This window comes from Toxorhynchites rutilus, chromosome 3 (assembly GCF_029784135.1).
Source record: "Toxorhynchites rutilus septentrionalis strain SRP chromosome 3, ASM2978413v1, whole genome shotgun sequence".
Classification (NCBI taxonomy): Eukaryota; Metazoa; Arthropoda; class Insecta; order Diptera; family Culicidae; genus Toxorhynchites; species Toxorhynchites rutilus.
The window spans coordinates 185,411,705-185,435,558 of NC_073746.1; the positions used below are offsets into that span (position 1 = coordinate 185,411,705).

At 38.0% G+C, this 23,854-nt stretch overlaps 2 protein-coding genes and 1 long non-coding RNA gene across 7 annotated transcripts in view; 1 reads left to right on the top strand and 2 right to left on the bottom strand.

Moving 5' to 3' along the window:
* The window catches only part of LOC129780057 (glycerophosphocholine phosphodiesterase GPCPD1), a 129,165-nt gene that overhangs the window by 71,882 nt on the left and 33,429 nt on the right, over nucleotides 1-23,854 (top strand). The gene's annotated exons all lie outside the window — the stretch shown is intronic.
* Nucleotides 17,997-19,453, bottom strand: LOC129780059 (CLIP domain-containing serine protease B15-like). The gene is made up of 4 exons (XM_055787941.1): nucleotides 19,147-19,453; nucleotides 18,860-19,089; nucleotides 18,508-18,800; nucleotides 17,997-18,443 (listed from the first exon to the last, which is right to left on the bottom strand). Exons 1-4 carry the CDS (start codon nucleotides 19,378-19,380, stop codon nucleotides 18,142-18,144), a joined length of 1,059 nt encoding a protein of 352 aa, XP_055643916.1. The 5' UTR covers nucleotides 19,381-19,453; the 3' UTR covers nucleotides 17,997-18,141.
* LOC129780060 (uncharacterized) lies at nucleotides 19,508-21,444 on the bottom strand. The gene is made up of 4 exons (XR_008743824.1): nucleotides 20,973-21,444; nucleotides 20,843-20,917; nucleotides 20,706-20,781; nucleotides 19,508-20,553 (listed from the first exon to the last, which is right to left on the bottom strand). It is a non-coding gene; the product is annotated as an uncharacterized LOC129780060 (long non-coding RNA).

The following is a 23,854-nucleotide window of genomic DNA, read 5'->3' on the forward strand; positions in this document are numbered from 1 at the left end:
GTGAAAATGTAGCATAAAACCCAAATAATTTCAAAGCTTTCATTATTAACATTAAAGCTCAGTAAATTTACATTTAAAATGAAGTGTTCGGAATTTGAATCATGGAAAGAAACTTGATTCAAATTCCGAACACTACTTCAATACTAATTTTAATGAATATTTTTGCATAACAAATCATTATTTTCATCCATTTATTGTATATTCTCACCTTTTATAGCACTTAACATGAAAAAAAATTGAAAGAACTACAAAAACTGAAAAATTAACGATGCTTGTTTTTACGCAATTTGCAAGCATTTTATCTTTGGTTTGACTGTCAAATGTAACTTATACCTCAAAGAATATCAGGGCTTTCATTATTCAATTATTTATAACATTAAAGTGTAGTAAATCTACATTTAAAAATGAAGTGTTCGGTTTTTGAGACTTTTCGGAATATGAGACAAAACGGTATTTGCAATGTCGATTTCCCCCAGGCCGCTTGGTTTAGATGTCTCTGTTAGGGACTCGCCGCATGTGTCGTCAATTTCGACCCATCAGAAGTTGGTATTTCCGTTAGGATAGGGATTGATATTTTTCAATTGTTCGATAGTTAGTTTCATGATACATATTATTTTCTTCAATATAGAAAATTGTTATGGAGTGCCGAAATCGACTGACGCAAAAATTTCATCAATCCATCATGTAATGACTGAGCAATAAGCGTTTGAAATTGGACAATTTTCACGATGTGCTCGATTTTCGAGTTGCAATTTGTACCCCGATATGTTCCCGAAAGACGTAATCCTACGTCAAAAACCACCGTCTCTGTTTTCTCCGTGGAGAATTCGATCCCTAGCCCAATGGCCCAGGTTGAAAAATTGTTCAAAGTATCTAGTAAGCGTTCTTGCAGGTCGGATTCGTTTGATCCTACGCAGACACCACTCCATCATCTGCAAGTCGTCTTAAGTTGCAATTTTGTGTAAGGCAATTGTCAATATCGCTTACATAGAAGTTGTACAAAAGGGGGCTTAAACATGAGCCCTGGGGGAGTCTCATGTAGGAGATCCGACTTACTGTCGAATCCACATGAGAAAAATTCAAATGTTTCTCACAAAGCAAGTTATATAACATATTATTCAATAGAGGCGGCAGACCCCGAGAATGGAGTTTGTCTGACAGGACCTCTATTGAAACTGAATCAAAGGCCCCCTTTATGTCCAAGAATACTGAAGCCATTTGTTTTTTTTTCGGCGTAAGCCATTTGAATTTCTGAAGAAAGCAACGCAAGACAATCATTCATCCCCTTGCCCATGCGGAACCCATATTGTGTATCTGAGAGTAGGCCATTCGTTTCAACCCATCGATCAAGGCGAAACAAGATCATTTTCTCCAACAATTTCCGTATACAAGACAGCATTGCTATTGGGCGGTACGAATTGAAGTCGGACGCGGATTTTCCGGGTTTTTGAATAGCTATAACTCGTACTTGTCTCCAATCATCCGAAACAATATTATGTTCCAGAAACCGATTGAATAAATTCAACAAGCGATGTTTCGCCACATCAGGGAGGTTTTTCAACAAGTTGAACTTAATTCTATCCGTTCCCGGAGCCGAATTGTTACAAGAAAGGAGAGCAAGAGAGAATTCTACCATCGAAAACCCGGAATCAAGATCGCACCTATCTTGTGGTATATCTCGAACAATTTTTTGCACGGGAGCGGAATCGGGACAAACCTTCCGCGCAAAATTAAAAATCCATCGATGTGAATATCCTCTCCGCTTTCATTCGTTGAAGAGCGATTTCTCATGTTTCGAGCCACTTTCCACAATTTTTTCATTGACGTTTCTCGTGACAAACCTCCCACGAAATTTCGCCAATAAGCACGTTTTTTTCCTTTGATCAAGTTTTTAAATTGATTTTCAAGGTCCAAATACGACTGAAAATTTTCAATGCTTCCACGATTCCGAAAAGCTTTGAATGCGTTCGATTTATCCTGATAAAGCTTGGAACATTGGCTATCCCACCATGGATTGGGAGGTCTTCGGCGAATAGTGAAACCTGAGATGGGTTTCGTTTGAGCGCGAACCGCGCTGTCATTGATCAAACGAGAAAGGAAGTTTTACTCCTCCAATGGAGGTAAACCATCTCTAGAATTGATGGCTAGAGTAATCGCGTCCACATATTTTTTCCAGTCAATGTGTCTTGTGAGGTCATATGCCATGTTTATAGATTCAGAAGAATTCGACCCAATGGTGATGGAAATTTTGATTGGCAAGTGATCACTACCGTTGGGGTTCTGGATTACATTCCACTCGCAATCTAACGATAGTGAATTCGAGCAAAGCGAGAGATCAAGAGCACTTGGGTTAGCAGGAGGTTTAGGTACACGTGTTGTTTCCCCAGTGTTCAAAACGGTCATATTGAAGCTGTTACAAAGGTCATATATCAACGATGAGCGATTGTCATCGTACTGTTCCCCCCAGGCAGTTCCGTGAGAGTTGCAGTCTCCCAAGATCAATCGTGGCTCAGGAAGGAGTGAGCACATGTCAACAAGTTGCTTGCGGCTAGCCGCAGCTCTCGGAGGCCAATACAAGCTGACAATACAAAGGACTTTGCCTCTGATGTTTGCATGACAAGCAACAGCTTCGATCCCCCCAATAGGTGGAAGGTCAATTCTAAAAAATGAGTGGCACTTATTGATCCCCAATAGCACCCCTCCGTATCTGTCAACACGGTCCAAGCGTATAATATTAAAATCGTGGAAAGAGATATCATCTCGCGATGAAAGCCAAGTTTCGGACAGAGCAAAAACATCACAATTGAAGTTATGAATTAAAAATTTGAATGTATCCAATTCAATTCCACTGTAAAACAGTGATATCTCCGACCTCTCTATTTAAATTAGACATCAAGAGAGATAATCATTGGAGGGGCCATGTTTGCATCAATTGTTGCAAAATTGTCTTTAATACTGGAAGCATTGAGATGACAATGCTTCTGATGGAGTCGGAAACATTAAAGCATGTGAAGATTTGAGCCAGAAGGTCAGTCAACTTTATAAATCCCGATTGGGGAGTTGAGCTGGACGGAAAAATAGGGACATTTGGGGTTTTTGATGTCCCCTCGAGTGCTGGGTCGTTCGAAGGTGAACTATTCCCACGGAAGCCAGGAGGAACCTGATTTTGTTTGTCCGCTGCACTCGATTTTTTAGGCATGCTAACAGGAGGTAAAGGGTGTGTCACATCAAATTGCATCACGGAAAAAACGTTGTAGAAATTCGCCCAGTAGACCGATCCTTTTGAAAATTTTAGACAGTAAAATAAAAACTATTAAACAACTTTTGGCATTTTCTTTTTATTCATACTTCGAGCCCAAGCCCGTATGCTCGCACCTTCCTCTTTACCCCGTCCATAAGGTTCTGTACAACGTCAGGTTGTAGTTTTTTTTTTAACAGAAATCCATTTTCTCTTGAAGTCCGCCTCCGATTTGACAACTTTTGGGTTCTTCCGGAGGGCCTGCTTCATAATCGCCCAATATTTCTCTATCGGGCGAAGCTCCGGCGCGATGTGCGGGTTCATTTCCTTTGGCACGAAGGTGACCCCGTTGGCTTCGTACCACTCCAACACGTCCTTTGAATAGTGGCACGAAGCGAGATCTGGCCAGAAGATGGTTGGGCCCTCGTGCTGCTTCAATAGTGGTAGTAAGCGCTTCTGTAGGCACTCCTTAAGGTAAACCTGCCCGTTTACCGTGCCGGTCATCACGAAGGGGGCGCTCCGCTTTCCGCAAGAGCAGATCGCTTGCCACACCATATACTTTTTGGCAAACTTGGATAGTTTCTGCTTGCGAATCTCCTCCGGAACGCTGAATTTGTCCTCTGCGGAGAAGAACAACAGGCCCGGCAGCTGACGAAAGTCCGCTTTGACGTAGGTTTCGTCGTCCATTACCAGGCAATGCGGCTTCGTCAGCATTTCGGTGTACAGCTTCCGGGCTCGCGTCTTCCCCACCATGTTTTGCCTTTCGTCGCGGTTAGGAGCCTTCTGAACCTTGTATGTACGCAGGCCCTCCCGCTGCTTGGTCCGCTGGACGAATGAACTTGACAAATTCAGCTTATTGGCGACATCCCGGACCGAACTTCTCGGATCACGTCTAAACTGCTTAACTACGCGCTTGTGATCTTTTTCACTGACGGAGCATCCATTTTTGCCGTTCTTCACCTTCCGGTCGATGGTTAGGTTCTCGAAGTATCGTTTTAGTACTCTGCTGACCGTGGATTGGACGATTCCCAGCATCTTACCGATGTCCCGATGTGACAACACCGGATTCTCGTAATGAGTGCGCAGGCTTAATTCACGACGCTCTTTTTCGTTCGACGACATTTTTCCAAAGGGCCTGGCCGGGTAAGGAAGTAAAAAGTGCCCCCAAACCAAATCACTAGCCGTATGGCAAATATTGTAAAGGATATTAAATAAGAAATTTTGGCGGTTTATTTGAACCCCTATCTGGTTTGACGTAGGATCTATAGTGAAAAACGTACTTTTCGTTAATTTCACGCCATCCTCAAAAGATCCGAGATAAAAATTTGAAAAAAATACTGAATGTGCATCTTACTACGATGTATCAAAAAAAATTATCAAAAAAAAATTTCATCAAAAATTTTAGTACTAAAAAAAATAATGAAATCTTGAAAATTTTTTTTTTGGGATTTAGAGATTCAGTACTACTCTAATTCATATTTTAATGTGTTTCTACGGCTTTTCTAGATATGTGTGATTTTTTTCAGATTTTTTTCAGTGTTGCGCGGTATCAAAAAATTTTTTTTTTATGTTTCCAAAGAGTGGTTAGGTAAGGGAGTAAAAAGTGCCCCCAAACCAAATCACTAGCTGTATGGCAAATATTGTAAAGGATGTTAAATAAGAAATTTTGGTGGTTTATTTGAACCCCTATGTGGTTTGACGTAGGATCTATAGTGAAAAACGTACTTTTTCGTTTATTTCACGCCATCCTCAATAGATCTGAGATAAAAATTTGAAAAAAATACTGAATGTGCATCTTACCACGGTGTATCAAGAAAAATTATCAAAAAAATAATTCATCAAAAATTTTAGTATTAAAAAAAAATTATGAAAATTTGAAAATTTTTTTTTGGGATTTAGAGATTCAATACTACTCTAATTCATATTTAAATGTGCTCTTACGGCTTTTCTAGATTGATAAATATCGTCAAGCTGTTTTTTTTTAAATATCTAATACTAAAAATAAAATGAAAAAAAATACACAGTACAAAAAAATGTTATAGATTTTCTGGCATTTCGAAATTTTGAAAAAAAAAATATAACTTTGAGACCCACTCCTGCTCAAATTTTTATTTAAATGCGTTCGTATGTGTCTTTTTTCTACATGTGGCGTAATTTTTCCTGAATTTTTAAGAGCATTGTGTGACACAAAATAATTTTCTTCATCGTCTGCATTATTATTTTTATTTTTTTGAAATCGATTATTTTATTGTATTCGTGGTTTTCAATTGAAAGATTAAAATAAAAAAACAAATCGAATTTGTGGTCTCAAAGTTATATTTTTTTTCAAAATTTCGAAATGCCAGAAAATCTATAACATTTTTTTGTACTGTGTATTTTTCTTTTTTATTATTTTATTTTTATTATTAGATATTTAAAAAAAAACAGCTTGACGATATTTATCAATCTAGAAAAGCCGTAAGAGCACATTTAAATATGAATTAGAGTAGTATTGAATCTCTAAATCCCAAAAAAAAATTTTCAAATTTTCATAATTTTTTTTTAATACTAAAATTTTTGATGAATTATTTTTTTGATAATTTTTCTTGATACACCGTGGTAAGATGCACATTCAGTATTTTTTTCAAATTTTTATCTCGGATCTATTGAGGATGGCGTGAAATGCACGAAAAAGTACGTTTGTCACTATAGATCCTACGTCAAACCACATAGGGGTTCAAATAAACCGCCAAAATTTCTTATTTAATATCCTTTACAATATTTGCCATACAGCTAGTGATTTGGTTTGGGGGCACTTTTTACTCCCTTACCTAACCACTCTTTGGAAACATAAAAAAAAAATTTTTTGATACCGCGCAACACTGAAAAAAATCTGAAAAAAATCACACATATCTAGAAAAGCCGTAGAAACACATTAAAATATGAATTAGAGTAGTACTGAATCTCTAAATCCCAAAAAAAAAATTTTCAAGATTTCATTATTTTTTTTAGTACTAAAATTTTTGATGAAATTTTTTTTTGATAATTTTTTTTGATACATCGTAGTAAGATGCACATTCAGTATTTTTTTCAAATTTTTATCTCGGATCTTTTGAGGATGGCGTGAAATTAACGAAAAGTACGTTTTTCACTATAGATCCTACGTCAAACCACATAGGGGTTCAAATAAACCACCAAAATTTCTTATTTAATATCCTTTACTATATTTGCCATACAGCTAGTGATTTGGTTTGGGGGCACTTTTTACTCCCTTACCCGGCCAGGCCCTTTACGAAAAATTTACAGTGAAGCATGGCCAACGTGATCTATACACTCTTATCTGATTATAAGCGAAAGCTGAAGATATAATTCCTAAAAATTAAATTTCTACAGCGTTTTTTCGGTGATGCAATTTGATGTGACACACCCTTCATAACCGGAGGGGCTTGTCCTTGAACTTTGGGAGTGGTCACATTTTTGCGCCGGGGATTCCCTTGGAAAATGAACGGTGTGCCCCCGTTAACTGTGTCCGCTTCCATTTCGTCAACGGGCAACGTGGCGAAGACATTTTGTGTGTTGATTGGTTGTTGTTGTTGGGCCAGTGGAGAAGCGCCCTTTAAAATATCCGCAAAAGTGCGTTTCGAGCGTTCCTTCAAAGAGCGCTTCTGTTTCTCCCAGCGACTCTTGTAAGTTTCACAAACTGAGAGCTCGTGTGGGGATCCCCCGCAATATGGACATTTATGCTCAGTCGCACTCCAGGATTTCCGCTCATGTTGCTCTCCGCAAGTGGCACAGCGCTCCTTGTTGGCACAATAATCTGAAGTGTGACCAACTGACTTGCATTTTTGGCAAGTCATAGGCTTTGGCACGAAGAGTCGCACAGGCAGTCTTAATTTGCCCACCGTAGTCAGGGAGAGCGGAACCAGCAAAAGTTACTCGAAACGAGTCTGACGGCGTGAATTTAGTTTTTCCCTCTTCTTGGGATACCTTCCCTAGTTGGCGGCTATCCAAAATTTTAACGCCCACCAAAGGGAGTCTTTTGAATTTACCAACTCCTTCTTTTATCAATTGGCACGTCAGACCCGTTTCAGTTACCACCTACCAGTTACCAGAATCTATAATTTATAATAATAAACATTTGCAAAAAAGTGACAATCAAAACCAATGATAAAATGTTTGCGTTAGCAAATTCCGTAAAAAACAAGCATCGTTCACTATTCAATTTTTGTAGTTGTTTCAACTATTTTGTTTGTTGTTTTCATGAAAATGATATTTCATACAGAAATCTTTATTAAAATTAGTATTGAAGTAGTGTTCGGAATATGAATCAAGTTTCTACGCATAATTCGAATTGCGAACACTTCACTTTTAAATGTTACTTTACTGAATTTTAATGTTATAAATAATTGCATATTCGAAATCCTGGCTCCCTTTGAGTTATAGACTTAATTTTAACATGATTTACGGGTATCGATACCGACATAGCGCCCTTGGCCCCGAAACCATGTAAACTATATGAAACAAATACAATGAATAATTACAAAAGCAAAATCCAATTTTTGCGAGCATAACCGTTTTTCAAAAAAGACTAGCTAATTGACTTTAATTTGATATATCAATCATAGAAATCGGTTCAGTAGATTAAAAGTTATGATTTAAAAAAATGCACTTTTGCTGTTCGGAATTTGAGACAAAATTGTTCGGAATATGAGTCAGTGACAAAAATGGTGTTCGGAACTTGAGACAAAACTGATTAAACAAATTTTTAGTTTTTCACCATGAATATGTATTTGTAAATCAATTTTATTGTAGTCAATAAAACGAACGCTCTGTTGTATCCAAAAATCAAATTCATTTCGCAAAAGAGTACCATTTTGAGTAATGACACTCTGTTTAATGACCATCAAAGCTTAAGTGTTCGGAACATGAGACAAAACGGTATCAAAACCGTGGAATGAGCCATGGTGATAATGCAAGAAAAGTTGTTTATCATCAGCACAGATGAGGAGCTCAAGCAGGGGTACAACCAAGCGTGTCATAAGTTCTGGTTACAACGCAATACACAGTGTCGAAACACAGTGTCCTGTTGAAAAATATCTTCTCGTTTCGCCATCATCATACTTTGTCGTGTGGTTAAAAACAACCCGAAACCGAAGGAACCATTTTGAAATCAACGAACGCGGAGATTTAAGGCTTTCCAATATTGAACCGTATTTTGATACTTTGATAGTTGCGGATAGATTGGTTTGCGATATGAATGTTTTCATAGTTTGTGAGTAATTTGTATTAATAATTATTAATTACACTTGATATTTACTAAATTTTATGCTATTTATTTTGTTGAATATGATGAGAATTTTGACGTAGAACTACGTCTTTCAGGAAGGGTGCCAAATCAGAAAACAGTTCACGTTTTTATGAAATAAAGTTAACGTTAACAACTATTTTCACTGTGAACGAATTCTCATGATTTGCATACCAATCGAAACCGAAATTCTCTAAGATTTGTTTGATATGCTATACATTACAATTCGCTAATCTATAAACGGTTTAAATTCATGGAAACTGGACGGAATTCCTTTTTTCCCATACATTTGTTTTGCCGATTTGTGTGCTAACCCTATCCGTATTTCGAATGCTTATAACTCGAACATTTCTCAATAGATCGGAAAGATGTTTGCATCAATTGATAGGAAATATTTCTACGCGTCTATCACAATTAATAAAACATTATTTTTCATGAGATGAACAAATGAATAACTGTAAAATGTCAAGCGTTATTTAAACGCCCGCACTGCCAAGTTTTGATTGGCTCGATTTACGGTTTCCCCAACACAGACTTCAAATGCGATGTACTTGTAGAAATCCACTCTGCAAATATACATGCAAGTCGGGGGTATTTTGGTTCCCACCGAGCTGTGTTTCCCTAACACGGATTTCACAATCAATGTGCCTGGGAGAATCTGCTCTGTCAAAACATGCAAGTTGGGGGTATTTTTTCCCACTGAGCTGTGTTTCCCTGACACGGACTTCAAAATTAGTGTGCCTGAGGGAATCCGCTTTGCAAATACTTCAAGTCGGGGGTATTTTTTGGTGTTGAGTACTTTTGTACTCGCTTGTCGTTGTGCAGACCGGAATATATTTCCCTAAAACGTACTTTTAAACTGGGAAAATCGTCATTTCATGTACTAGAGGTGAATGAACTTTCGCGGTTCGAGAACTGCATAAACATCTTCTACTCTTGAATGGCGTTAACATTCCTTGTGGAACTTTTGCCGTCTCAAGGTATGCATTAACTAGTGTCATTTATTAATACTTAGTTGAGATTTCTGAAGCCAAATAACACGCCTTGAATGTATTCCGAGCTCTAGAATACGCGTGACTACAGTGCAATTCGAAGGAAATTTCATTGACGAAAAAATACCCCGGCCAGAACGGGAATCGATCCCGAGCACCCGTCATGATGATGTGAGACGCCAACCACTCGACCACGGGTACACCTATGTAAACATGAGATGTGCAATAATTTCAGAGGGAAAAGTAAAATGCAATGATCGTTTGATAATTCTTCCGTTCACATATTTTGGTAATCCTAGGCATCATATCAAACGTAAAACGACGCTCATCAGATTTATTTGTAACGAAGAACATAATCTATTACAAAAATTTCGATGCATTCTAAAATAATATTCGAAGTGGTAAACACGTGGATTGCATAATATAACTGCGTTTTTTTCCTGTATTACTTTACTAGTACTTTCCACATTTTTGGCTGGTTTGTTACATTACTTCCATTTGTTGGAAGAATGTCGGGAGTGAGAATTGAACTCGTGACCACTGTTGCCACATTTTAATCTGTACCAGAGGGGTTAAAAAATTTTCTCATGTGTACTTTTTTTCAAAAATCTGTACTATCGAAAATATTCGTTGTAGAGAAAAAAAACTACTATTAGCATGAAAAAATACTCACTTATTTACTACAAATGCTACATTTACAATTGCAAGTCATTCGTGTGTTTCATGATGCTTATACATAGTTTTTCTGAATCAAGATTACATACTATCATTTGGATAGTTTATTCTGCTGATTTTCCAACCTAAAAATTCTTGCCGCTTTTCAAATTTTATAGCATTGGACATTGAAACAACGTAAGATTCCTCGCTGATATTAGTGAGAATGATCTAATAAAAATCATTCAGCTCTTCATGTAGCATCGTGAATTCAGGTTTTTTAGCCTGGAACAAACGAATCAATCTGTTCATCTGGGGCAAAATATAAGTAAATTGACGGCGGATTCTCTAGTATTATATGTTCTGATCACGCATAAAAAACTTTGGATGAATTTTTCTGTTAGAAGATAAACCCATTAACGCCCAAGTTGTAAAAAATATTTGTTAGCGAAAGCCATTGGTGTAATTTTGGTTATTGGCGTTACAGAAACACCAATCTTCTATAATTATTTTTTTTCCGTTCTTCAGTTTTCCGAAAAATGACGCCAAATCGAAAAATCGACAAACAAAAACATTGGCCAAAACCTACATTTTTCATCCTGTAGGAGGTTCAATCCAATGTTTTTTCCTACATCACAATGTGTTTTCTTTTATCAAAGTAATACGTTGGAAAAGTTTATTAGGTTTTCTTTTTTTTTGCGGTCATGGTAGGTTATGTACTTTCCGCAAATAGTTGCTTTAAACCGAATATTTTTCCAAAAAAAGTTACACAAAATTGAATAGAATTGATAGTAAGTGGTAGCTAAGAAACTAAGCCATCATTTGAAGCCAAAACCTTATCATATGGTTGCTTTCAAAGCCATGAAAAATTATCAAATTGCTGTTCGATTTTACGAACACTTGGCATAAAATGTGCTAACGCTGATCCAAGGTAAATTAATCAAACTCGATACATTATGAAAAAATCATAAATATAAAAAAACAGGTACGAACACATTTCATAGTAGTACTGTGTCTCAAAACTTAATTTAATAATTCCAATGTTTCAAATGATTAAAAAATTGCACCGCAAAACGCTAAAGTTCTGAAAAAAAAATCACATCAAAAACAGGTACATATAAATGAGAATTATGTTTTAAAAGATCTTAAAATTAAACAAAACTCGGAATTTCGAGATACCAAAAAACATACTTTAATTTTGGAAATTTTATTTTTTATGATTTTTTTACAGTTTGTCGTGGTACACCGTAATAGACGTACTTTGAGTATTTTCTCGAATTTTCATTTGCAAGCCTATCGAATATGGTGTGAACAAAAGAAAAACGTTTCGCGTCGAGTTGCATCGGATGTGTTGTCAATAACGTGTTTTCGACCGAGGATGATTTTAAAATTCAAGTATGATATGATAGCAGAATTTTGCGTCGGAATGCACCGGGTGTGTTTTCGACCACGAATTAAAAAATTAAAAAATTCAAAAATTCAAAAATTTTAAAATTTAAAAATTTATAAATTTAAAAATTCAAAAAATTTAGAAATTCAAAAATCTATAAATTCAAAGATTCAAAAAGGCAAAAATTTAAAAATTCAAAAATATAAAAATTCAAGGATGATACTATAGTAAAAGTTTTGCGTCGGAATGCACCAGTTGTGTTGCCGATTGTGTGTTTTCGACCGAGGACGATGGGATAGCACAAGTTTTGAGTCGAGATGCACCGGGTGTGTTACCGATTATATGCTTTCGACTGAGGATGATTGGATAGCAAAAGTTTTGCGTCGAAATGCACCGGGTGTGTTGTCAATCACGTGTTCTCGACCGAGGCAGATGTTTTACGTCGAAATGTACCGGGCGTGTTGTCGATCATGTGTTTTCGACCGAGGATGATGGGATAGCACAAGTTTTGCGTCGAGATGCACCGGGTTCGTTTTCGACGGATTAAAAAAATCTAAAATTTTAGAAAAGGGCGTGATAAAATAACCTTTTTGGTGTTGTTTGGCTTTGCCCCAAATTCCAAATTCTAGATCTGAGATCGATGAAACTTTGTAAGCTATACATTGTCGTTGGTTTCGACAATTCTTTGAACAAGACTACAAAGATATTTACGGAATGTCAGATTTTGTGATGAAGAAGAGAAGGACATTGACTTTCCATCATTGAATCCGACAAAAATTGGCTGTAAATCGATTCGAGAAGCTTTTGACTATTGACCATTTTTATATTTGAAGGATTTTGGTTTTATCAGTGGAGCTCCGATAGACTTATCACTGAAGCAATATTGCTAGCAAAAAAAAATGCTCACTATGATCCGAAAAGTGAACGACTGGAGCATTTTTGGGAAGGATAGGTTTACGGAACTTGTTACCAAAAAGACTCATTCTATTCATTGTTAAAGATAAATAAATGTCTTAGTAACTACATCTGAAGTACTAGTAGATAATTTGATTACTAGTCTACATCTGGTTTTTTTTGAAAAATTACTGGAGAACCAGGGAATATCAGGGATTATTTTTCGGATTTTGAGTCGACACCCTGATAAAGAAACCATCCAGAAGAGCTCGCCGGGCCGCACGTTGAGGATAGCTGGTCTTGCTAGATCTATTTACCATTTCATAGGGTCATAGAAAAAAAATACATATTGAACTGTACAGTAGTCCCTAGGTAGTTTTTTTCAACTATCGAAAACAATCAAAGGGTCTAACGAGACTTTGTAGACGAAAAAGAGATTGAATGAAAATAAGCACTTTCGAATTGCCTGTTTTCTGTTTCAAATCATACGAAATTTAACTGATTGTATTTATATCACTTGGAGTGAAAAACACAATAATCTATGAAACTTATCTATATTTGATCATTTCTTGAATCCGGAATTAGGTCACTACTTTATTTCACCAAAAACCTGATCAACGGTCTCCATCGAACAATTTCATTCTACATTCAGCTTTGTGCCGCTATTTCTTGTTCGATCCAATCCAAATATTTAACCACATTGGTGTATACACCTGGACGTCCCTCTGTTCCACAGTTCCGTGCACCGAAACTGACGATTCCTATTATGTAACTAACAAGTCCATATTCTCGCATTAATGCACCACCCGAATCACCTCGACAAGAATCTTTATTCCGTTCACCACCAACGCAAATTTGTTCGTCAGACAGTTTTATGCCTAACGGAGCAAACGATTCATCGCAAACACTATTATTCTGACCAACAACTACCACATGCCGCTGAACGCCGACTCTATTTCCTGTGGGAAATGTGTTTTTTTTATTAACAACAATTGAACTGAAGGAAATTTGCATCCATAATACCATCGTTGGTTAGTCCCCAGCCAGTAACTGTGAAATTCTGCTCATAAATCGGTAGATCTCTAATCGTGTTACTGTGTGGTAAACAGATGGGGATCACATAGTCGGTGAACTGGACATCCTCTTTCGTTTTTAATAACGCAATATCATGTCTCATTTCAGGTGCATCTGCTTCATACGAGGGATGAGTAACGTTCTGCTCGATCTCATATTCTTGTCGACATATATCTACGTCATTTACCATTGTACAGTTGTTTTTCTTCAAGACATTCCATTCGCCGAACCTCAAGCGATGTCTGCAACAAAATTTTAGTGATTCACAAATTATTAATTTGGTAATTTGTACATACATTTTCCAGCTGCTAGGGACGTTATGAAGGCAATGAGCCGCTGTTATTACCCATCGAGCGTTCAGTAATGTGCATCCACATTGTACGGAGGATTTACTTTTGCTTATCATGTACACTATCACTCCAGCCCAGGGAATTTCCCCGAGGTCAGTTTCATCGCCTCCAAAGATACGGTTCCCTATTTTCGCTACACCGCATCCTTCAACATTTTGAACCGCAGGACAGCATACCTGAAATAAATTTGATTAGTATCGAACTTATAATGATGAATCATTTCCGATCTTACCAATGGCTTTGGCCGTTTATCATCGGCAACCTCTCCACATGTGTTATGGTTCAAAAAATGCAGTTCTTCAGCAGTGGGGTTCGGACTGCGTAAAATACTAAGAACAAAGTCACATTTTCTAACCGGAACACACTTTCCAATCCGATTCTCCGATGTTATGCATGTTTCGTTCAGCTCACTCCTAACCACAGCTGAGAAAAGCAAAAGTAGTAGAATCAACATATTCATTTCCTTATGTTTGTGTGCGCTCTGTAGAAGATCGCCTCGTGAACTGTTCCGAAAGTCACAAGAGCGGTCATGAAATAAAGGCAAAACCAAAACAAGCGGTATAGGGTAATCTGCCTTCTGTTGGTTTCGTGTTCGATAGACGCGTCATAATTATTATTTGCACATATTATGAATAACGTGGTTCAAACGCTTCCATTTTTTTATTTGGTTTTGAAGTGCTCATCTTTGAGCTTTTATGAGCTTTGAAATTCAACTTTTTCGGATCATTTAGCTTGAAAAATATTGATATATCACATGACAATCGTTTTCCTCGTCTTTCTGCAGCGTTAGAATTCAACAGTGGTTAAAAGATTTTTTTTCTAAATTAATTCTCTAAACTGTTGTTCTCTACTACAGAGCACGGCCAACACAAGTAGAAACAAGAGTTCTTCACGCTTCAGACGCAGTTCATTTTCAAATACAATAGTGTAGTTTGATTAACCCCAAATACTCTTTTTTTCTGCACATAACTCAACATGTTCAACACTATTAAAAGACGTCTACACGAAATGACATAATTGCTTCTAGTGATACCCTAGTTTTTCGTAATGTTCGCATCGGGTCCAGTTAACAGTGGGTTTGGAAGCAGAACAGTAAGTTTTTGGATTTTTCGGAAGTCCACTTGCAACCGGGTGCATCGATAGACATTGATTGGCCAGTGTTACAACTTCGAGGGTCGTTTGAAAGGTCCATGCAAAAATAAAAACTACGCCGCAATTGTTTGGCATAAACCATTTTTATTTTTCAACATAGTCTCCTTTTAGGCGTATACACTTCGTCCAACGCTACTCTAGTTTGTTGATCCCTTCCAAAAAATAGGATGTGTCCAAGTCGGAAAAAGGTCATTCGTTCCTGCAATCACCTCCTCGTTTTAATAAAATCTTTTTCCATTTCCATTGAGGAACAAATAGCAATCCAAGGGAGCCATGCCTGGAGAATAGAGGGGATGTGAGGGACTGTTTCACAGCCAAACTCAAAGACACATAGACAAATACAGACCGATCTGGTTGAAACATTGTGTGTGTTCTCTCAAGGGATGCTACTAACTAAACATAACCTCGATATGCGTCAGTAGTACCATCTCTCTAACTTTGCACGGACTTTTCAAGCGGCCCTCGTGTGCTATTTTTTGAAGGAAGCTGGAAGTTGGAAAACAGCGAGAACACATTCAGGTACCCGATACAGCTTCCGATGACGTTAGAGTTTCTGATATCGCCTTTCTTCAGATTGGAAGTAACACTGTTTGTAAGAGTTATTTCAGCATCTATACTTGATGACGTGACGATAGCTTAACAGATTTAACATCTGGCTTTGAGTTTCAAACATGAATGGTAGATAATTTATATAAATATACACATTCTGGATTTGCGTCTTCGGTTACCCAACTGAGAAGGTTGTCACGGGCAAGGACGACCATCAACCTTTCAACTGATGAAAACATTGACAACATAAAATGAATGGTACTCGGAAGACGTCATTTAAAATTGAGAAAGCTAGCCCGTGAATTAAATATCTCTCACGAAACCGTACGTAATATTTTGGTTGATGTTGTAGACATGTAACGACTAGTGCCAAAAGAGTTCAATTCTCTTTAAAAAAAACATCGCAATCAAATGGCTGAAGACCAGCTTGAATGAAATTCTGATCCCGCGTTTACCCAAAGCATAATTACTGGTGATGTGACATGGTTGTGACTTTCTCATATTTCCGAAACTCAAATGATGACCACTTCGTGAGCATTCGAGGATCCTCCATTTATAATATATCAAATAAAATTTCTCTGAGCTTTATTCGATTGGCTACCGTTCTCCGGTTCAGTATTGATTTACAATTTTTACTTTCAGGGATAAATCAATTTTGGGTTGAAGCTCCTAAATGAATTAGAACAGAACCAGATTCTAGTCTCACTATAGCCAGCGTACAGTAGCAGTTTTTTTTTTAGATTGAGAGTCACGATGAGAGTTCGATGCAATATCAATACAAAAAAATCGTGATGAAAATTTAAGTAATAATAAGTAATTCAAGTAAAATCTTCAAAAATCACGATTTTTACCCCATTGTACATATAATAACCACTTTCACCTTAACGTTGAAAGATTAAATTTTTTCCTGAAATAAGTTATATTTGAAATGCAGAATTTTTTATTTCAAGCTGTATATAATCGGGTCCAAAATTGTATATAATCGAATTATATTTAATCGAGTCCGACCTGTATTATTACGTTGATACAAGAAGCTGACGTATCACTTCGCGAAACGTTCGTTGGAGATATTCATGGTTTTTTTCGACATAATCAATCAATCTTTGATACCGCTAACCATGAAGTCATCAGGGGAATTCCCAAACATATTCACGTTTCTCCAATTGTTCCAAAAATGATGTTGGGCGAGGTTTTATGTTGAAGGAGAGAGTAGTGAATCAAAAGCGAATGCTAGAGGAAAATCATATATATGGTTATTTTTTTAGTTTGGAAGTGACGGGGTCAAAAATCAAGATTAGTGTTTCTGTGTGTTGCTGTGCTTGTATAATTGTAATTGATGGTTGACACTCCCCTTATGTTGTCGTTCCTCGAAGAGTGTAGGCTATCATGAGACTTGTTTTTTCGGTAACATTATTTCGAACTTACGTCTACTATTTACAGACCTCGACCTACGCAAAATGTGAATGTGAAAATTCTAATTTTGATTGGAAGCGTTCAAATTGATAAGTAAATTCTGTCAGTCGTTTTAAAATTCATGACTCGAGAACAAAATGAGATAAAAAGCATTTTTTTATTGAAAATAGTCATTTGGCAAAAGTATTCGAAATGATCTTCCTCTGCTTCACGCGGAGACGTGAACGTTGGGGTCACGCGTCAAACGTTGCACGAATTGTTGCTAGTGGGAGACTGCAAGCTGCCTTCTCGATTGAATTCTTCAACGATTGAAAATCCTCATCATGGTTCAAATTGAATAATCCAGTCGATTAAGGTCCAGGTTACCGGATGTCCAATCTATTACGGATATGAAGTCGGATTGATTTGTCTGCTAGTTATATTTTTGAACCGTTTAAGGAGTCTTTCTACATTTCAATCGTATTTGTTTCATCCTGAGCGTCTATAAATCGCCTGTACGCACCAATGATGGGATTTCCAGAGAAAGTTTCAGGAGATCATCATGGAAATTTGCAGGAGTTCCAAGAATAAATTAGAATAATAAAAGAATACCTGGTATCGAAAGCACTTGCCGCATAGTTACAATTGCTTTATTTAAATAAAACACAAACCTATTTTTGTACTTATATTTTTTTTCAAGTTGGTGGAAGAAATTTAAATATTTTTTCTTCGTCACAGTCATGATGGAACCTTGTGCAGAATTTTAACAACTTTCCAAAACTGAAAGATGAATAAATAGAATAATTTGACTGGTTTATGAACGGGTTAGAAAGACGGGTTAGGTTCCGGTGCTACGAAGGGCAATCTTTATAAGTTGTTATCCTAAAGATAACGAATTCTATGCAGTCATTATAATACTAAGGATAACCTCATAATTCACATGTCACTTTATCATGATGCTGTCTGGAATCAACTCTACAACAACAACGAACTATAATTAGAACGGTCAAACAAAATGCGTTTAAAATTTCATCCAAACTGCGTTTATTTTATGGCATTTCATTTATCTATAATCAGCCGACCGAATTATCATCCTAATTACGTTCAAAAAACCACAAGCTGCAGAATATTCATCCGGAATATCGAAAGCAATCAAATGAGGCTGAACTCATTCAGCTGATGACGTTTTCGATCCAATCTAGATACTTTTCTACATTTGTGTATACACTGGGGTGGTTTCGGCTGCCACATTGCCTCTCTCCAAAACTAACTAATCCTGTTAAATACCATTTCACTTCAACTTGTCTCATCAACGGTCCCCCGGAGTCTCCTCTACACGAGTCTTTTCCTTCTTCACCACCCACACACAACTGGGAGTCTGTTAACAACACTCCCCGATTACGTAGCATATCGTTACAAACTCTGTTATTTTTTCCTGTCACAACCACTTGAATTTGCACGCTACTTCGTGGAGCTAAAATCATGGTAATTTTTTTTCTGAATTTGTTGGTAGCATTTTTAACCATTATTTACTATACCTATTTCTGTCTGACCCCAACCGACTACGGTAAATTGGTGTTGGTTTATGGGCATGTTCCGTAACGCATTATCGAGTGGTAAGCATATTGGTTTTATGTACTTCCCAAATTGTACTACGTTTTTGAGTTTCAGTAGTGCAATATCATTCGGTAATGCATTGGATGACCTATCAAAGTGACTATGAACTGTTGTTTCCTCTATCTCGTAATTTTGTCTGCACACAGTATCATTTCCGATTTGAACACATTCATTGGGATCTGCGAGGTCCCATTCACACAACCGCACATATTCCCTAAAAAAGAAGAGCAAGATAACTTCATTTGTCATTTTTTCGCTATGGGAAAATCCCACAATTTCCAGTTTCTTGGTACATTTTCTATGCAATGAGCGGCTGTTAACACATATCGTCTGCTTATCAAAGTTCCTCCACATTGCGTTTGGAAACGACTAGCACCAACACGGTACATCAATAGAGCTGCCCACGGATGCTCGCCAATTGTTGTTTCAGTGCCTCCGAAAATCCGGTTTCCAACTTCACTCGCTCCACAACTGCTTTCATTTTCAAGTATTGGACAACAAAACTTCAGTGGAGAAATATAATTCAATGAAATTGAATATAATGCATTAAATTATCTTACCGAAGGATCGCCGTTTGTCCCTAGGGATCCGCAATTACTACGCTGCAGAATAGATGCGTCCACCGATGTCCTCAAGTCTGGTCGAATTTGTTGTATTCGAAGAATGGATTGACAGTTTTGCGGTTGAATACATCGTCCCAATCTTGATGTAGGTGTGGTACATAACTCGTTCAATACCAGATTTAGCCCTACTGCAAACAGCATCCCAAATATTATCACACAGAAAACTTTCATCGTGACGATGCTTCACGAAGTGATGCTAGTGTGTGAATGATCATCTTATACTGGAGTCAAAACAAAAACCCCGATGTGTATTTTGCTGTTGATTGTACACTTATCGAAGCTGGGAATTTGAGAATGCAATCTTTTGAAGTAGCACCATTATGGAAGCAGACGTGTTTTTTGCTATTTATGTTAATGTCTAACGGTCTTAATATCTGTTCGTTGTCCAGGATCTTTTCGTGAATATTATCATTCCTCAAATTGAACAAAGCGTGGTGTATTGTAAGTTGAGGAGAAATTAGTTGTGTATTCAAGATTACGCATTTGTTTTGTAACGTTTATAAGCGTTGGGTACCAATTTGTAACGTTCTGTGTCAGGACGGCTAATCAGACTCAGAATTTTACGCACTTGAAGAATAGTCAGTCCCGTACTGTTCCCGTCCCTGGGCTAAACCACTCCGCTTAAGCCCCAACGACCCTCTCAGGGCAGGTTAAGTGGACGCAAAACCACTTCTAGCACAACTCAAAGGCTTACCTAAACGATTAATTCCCACACTGGTGGCCAATCATGCCGAAACTTAACGAAACCGAAAACTCAAGTGATTCTATACTCAAAATCCATCTTTAATAATTTGGTTCAACGGATAATTCAATAATTCATATTTAATCGAAATATGTGTGCATTTAATATAATAGGACGAACAAATTCAAATAAGGCTAACCTTTCTTTACTGCTGACAACCAGGTGGCGTTGTTGGTGTTGGTTTTAGGCGTCATGATGGCCAATTAACAGAGCGCTCTGCGATGTCGGGTCGATTGCTGTAGTGTGCGTAGTAGGTGTGCGACGAGAAGTCCACAGATGACTCGAGATGGTGATGGTCGGTGATGAACGGTCACTTCCTGTTGGTTAGGCGTTCACAGCAGGGTGATATTATCGATACGCAATGATGATTGCTGACGATGGTCGCAAGTTGTTGATCACAATGTTGGTTACGTGATGATTGTGAACATTCCAGGTGAAGGATTTCTGGTCCTCTGGATAGGCGACGAATTTCTGCTCCTTTGAATAGGCGACGAATGTCTGCAACCTTGAATACGCGGTGACCCGATAAACAACCGTGGAAAGAGTCGTCCACTGACTCAGGGCTTTTGGCTGGGGCCCTCAGGGAAGATGGCTTTGATTACCTACGGACGATATTCCAAACGCGTGGTGAAAACGGTGACTGTCGAGCGGTGGTTCGCTAGAAATCGCTTAGCGAAATGTAAACGTCACGCGCTAGATTGCGCTCAGGCTGCGCACTTCGCAAATGGTCTTGATAACGTGATCAGTTACTTACACGTGGAAATCTATCTGGTTACATCAGAGAAAAATAAAGGAGAACCAAAAAAAAACCTTCGTTTGAAGGTTATAGCCTTCAAACGAACACAACAAATCACCATGGTTGTACTATTAGATTTACCACTTACAACTTACCTGAGTTTGTTCAATTTTATCAATCGCGACTCAACTCTTTTCAAAAGAGAACTAAATGATGTGTGGAACACTTTTCTAAATTGAAATGACATTTACATTCTACTGCACGTAAATTATTACTTTGACTTACTTTTCAAGTCTGCTACTCGCACACACGTCGATTTATCTCGAGAATTATATGGAAAACTATTCTTAAACTTTGACTGTTCCACTCGGAGGTCAATTTGTAAAGAGACTTGATCTAACTTAATGTGGCACAAAGAGCCTCAAATCGTACCGCGAAACAATAGGTATTAATCGTTCATTTCACACAAATATATTTGCGTATGGATGTTGTGTTACGCTACAAAATGATGTGTGGCACGCAACAAAATCGTAACGCATAACAGTATCTTGGCTAAACTTTCCGTACGATTACTGAAATGTTACAGTTTGGATTTTTCAATGATTCTTCGGAATGAATTCCTCAGCATCTTTAACAAGTATTTTCACTTGAGTATATATGGTTCATAATGTTTGGGTAGATCAACAATAAAGGGTTTTTCACAGATTGAGAAAACAGATCCTCCCCGAACTTGTTTGGCTTCTCTCGAAATATTAGTCAAGACGCTGTTTCTACTGTCCAAAGAGTCGAAGTCCTTGAGATCATTTTGTGATAACTTGAAGGTGCGCAATCTGTTTCGTATAGCGAGTGAGATAGCACATCCTTATCTATATCTTCTAATCTTCTATATATACAGGGTTTTCCATTTCGGGCTTCCGAAAGTATACAGCCCTGCGCTGACAACCGTTTGACATAGCTGTCAACCAAAGCGTCATATCGTTAGTTGAATGTCTGCCATTTTACAATGTGGATCGTTTTTGCATCGCACAACGTGTTAATTTTGTAAAATTATACTATAAAAATGATGAAAAACCGGCAAATGTTTTTCGAGCATAACGGACGGATTTTGGTCGTTATGGACGGCCTACAGAGCACACAATCGCTAATGTAGTGCGTAAATTCGAACAAACTGGATCCGTAGCGGATATTGTGAAACTTGTGCATCATCGTAATGTGCGTTCGGCCGAAAATATTGCTGCTGTTGCTGCCAGTGTGGAGGATGACCCGAATATTTCGATTCCACGGCGTGCTCAGCAATTGGGCTTGTCAAACACATTATTGTGACGAATTTTGCATTTGGACTTGCACCTACATCCATATAAAGTCCAACTGGTACAAAAATTAGAGCGTGGTGACCGTGAAATGCGTCGGGCATACGTCGATTGGGTGAACGAACAACAGCAGCAAAATGCTGAATTTTCGCATCAAATTTTCTTCAGCATTTCGAGCTCGGTGGCTATGTGAACACCCAAAATTTCCGTATATGGGGCTCAGAAAATCCACACGTGATTGTTGAGAGGCTATTGCATCCGCCAAAAGTCACTGTTTGGTGCGCATTATGGTCTGGTGGAGTCATCGGGTCGTATTTCTTTGAAAATGAGGACGGCGAGACGGTAACTGTGAATGGTGAGCGCTATGGCCGCATGTTAATCGATTTTTTTTTGCCACAAATTGAAGATATGGATACGGATGACATGTGGTTTCAGCAGGACGGCGCCACGTGCCACACAACACGACCGAACATGACCATATTGCGAACGAAATTTGAGGGACGCATAATTTCGCGTTTTGGTGATGCCAATTGGCCGTCCAGATCATGCGATTTGAACCCGCTAGACTTTTTTTGTGGGGTCTATGCCAACTCTCCGCAAACTCTTGAACATTTGAAAGACAACATTCGTGAAGTTATGACCGAGATACCGCCCCATATGCGCCGAAAAGTCATCGAAAATTACCTGTTCTGGATCAAGGTGTGCGAGGAAGCCCTAGGTGGACAATTGAATGATGTTGTATTTCACGCATAATGGCATAAACCAAACTTTAATTTGAAATAAAAGTTTCATCGAAATTCGAATTCTAAGTGTGTTTTATTTCAATTTACTTTCGGAATTTAAAGTTGGAAAACCCTGTATATTGGGTTGGGGGAAAAGAAATGTCGTATTTCTGATCGAAATTTGACGCTTTATTTAACATACTTAAAATTATCCAATTTAAGTCAAATATGCGCCGTTTTGTTCGCAAACTTGTTGTCATTTAGACGCAAACCAAACTTTAATTTGAAATAAAAGTTTCATCGAAATTCGAATTCTAAGTGTGTTTTATTTCAATTTACTTTCGGAATTTAAAGTTGGAAAACCCTGTATATTGGGTTGGGGGAAAAGAAATGTCGTATTTCTGATCGAAATTTGACGCTTTATTTAACATACTTAAAATTATCCAATTTAAGTCAAATATGCGCCGTTTTGTTCGCAAACTTGTTGTCATTTAGAAGGCAACTTCATTATACCCCCCCCCCCCCATTATAAAACCCCCCCCTCCTTATTTGCAAAAAAACTCAGACAGCCAGTTTTCGCAAGCTTCTTTTGAGGCCAACTTAGTATCACCAAGAGAGTTTTGCATGGACCGGAAGAGATGATAATCACTTGGAGCCAGGTCCGGACTATACGGTGGGTGCAATAGGACATCCCATCCGAGCTCCCGTAGCTTCTGGCGGGTCATCAAAGATGTGTGAGGCCGAGCGTTGTCCTGGTGGAAAATAACATCATTCCTATTGATCATTTCTGGTCGCTTCTGGTCAATCGCCTGCTTCAAACGGTCAAGCTACTCACAGTAGAGAACCGAGTTGAGGGTCTGGCCATAGTTGAGCAGCTCATAGAGGATGATTCCCTTCCAATCCCACCAAACACCTAGCAAAACCTTCCTGGCCGTCAATCCGGGCTTGGCGATGGTTTGGGCCGGCTCACCAGGCTTAGACCACGACTTTTTTCGCTTTAGGTTGGCGTTCGTGATCCACTTTTCATCACCAGTCACCATCTTCTTCAAAAATGGGACGAGTTCGTTCCATTTCAGCAGTGCATCGCCGGCGTTGATTCGATCTGAAAGATTTTTTTGCGTCAACTCGTGTGGCA

Coding starts and splice junctions, on each gene's coding strand:
- LOC129780059 (XM_055787941.1), bottom strand. CDS start 19,380: ATGAAAGTTTTCTGTGTGATAATATTTGGGATGCTGTTTGCAGTAGGG. Junction 18,801..18,859: donor GTACCAAGAAACTGGAAATT/GTGGGATTTTCC, acceptor CTTCTTTTTTAG/GGAATATGTGCGGTTGTGTG. Junction 18,444..18,507: donor TTGGGGTCAGACAGAAATAG/GTATAGTAAATA, acceptor CCATGATTTTAG/CTCCACGAAGTAGCGTGCAA.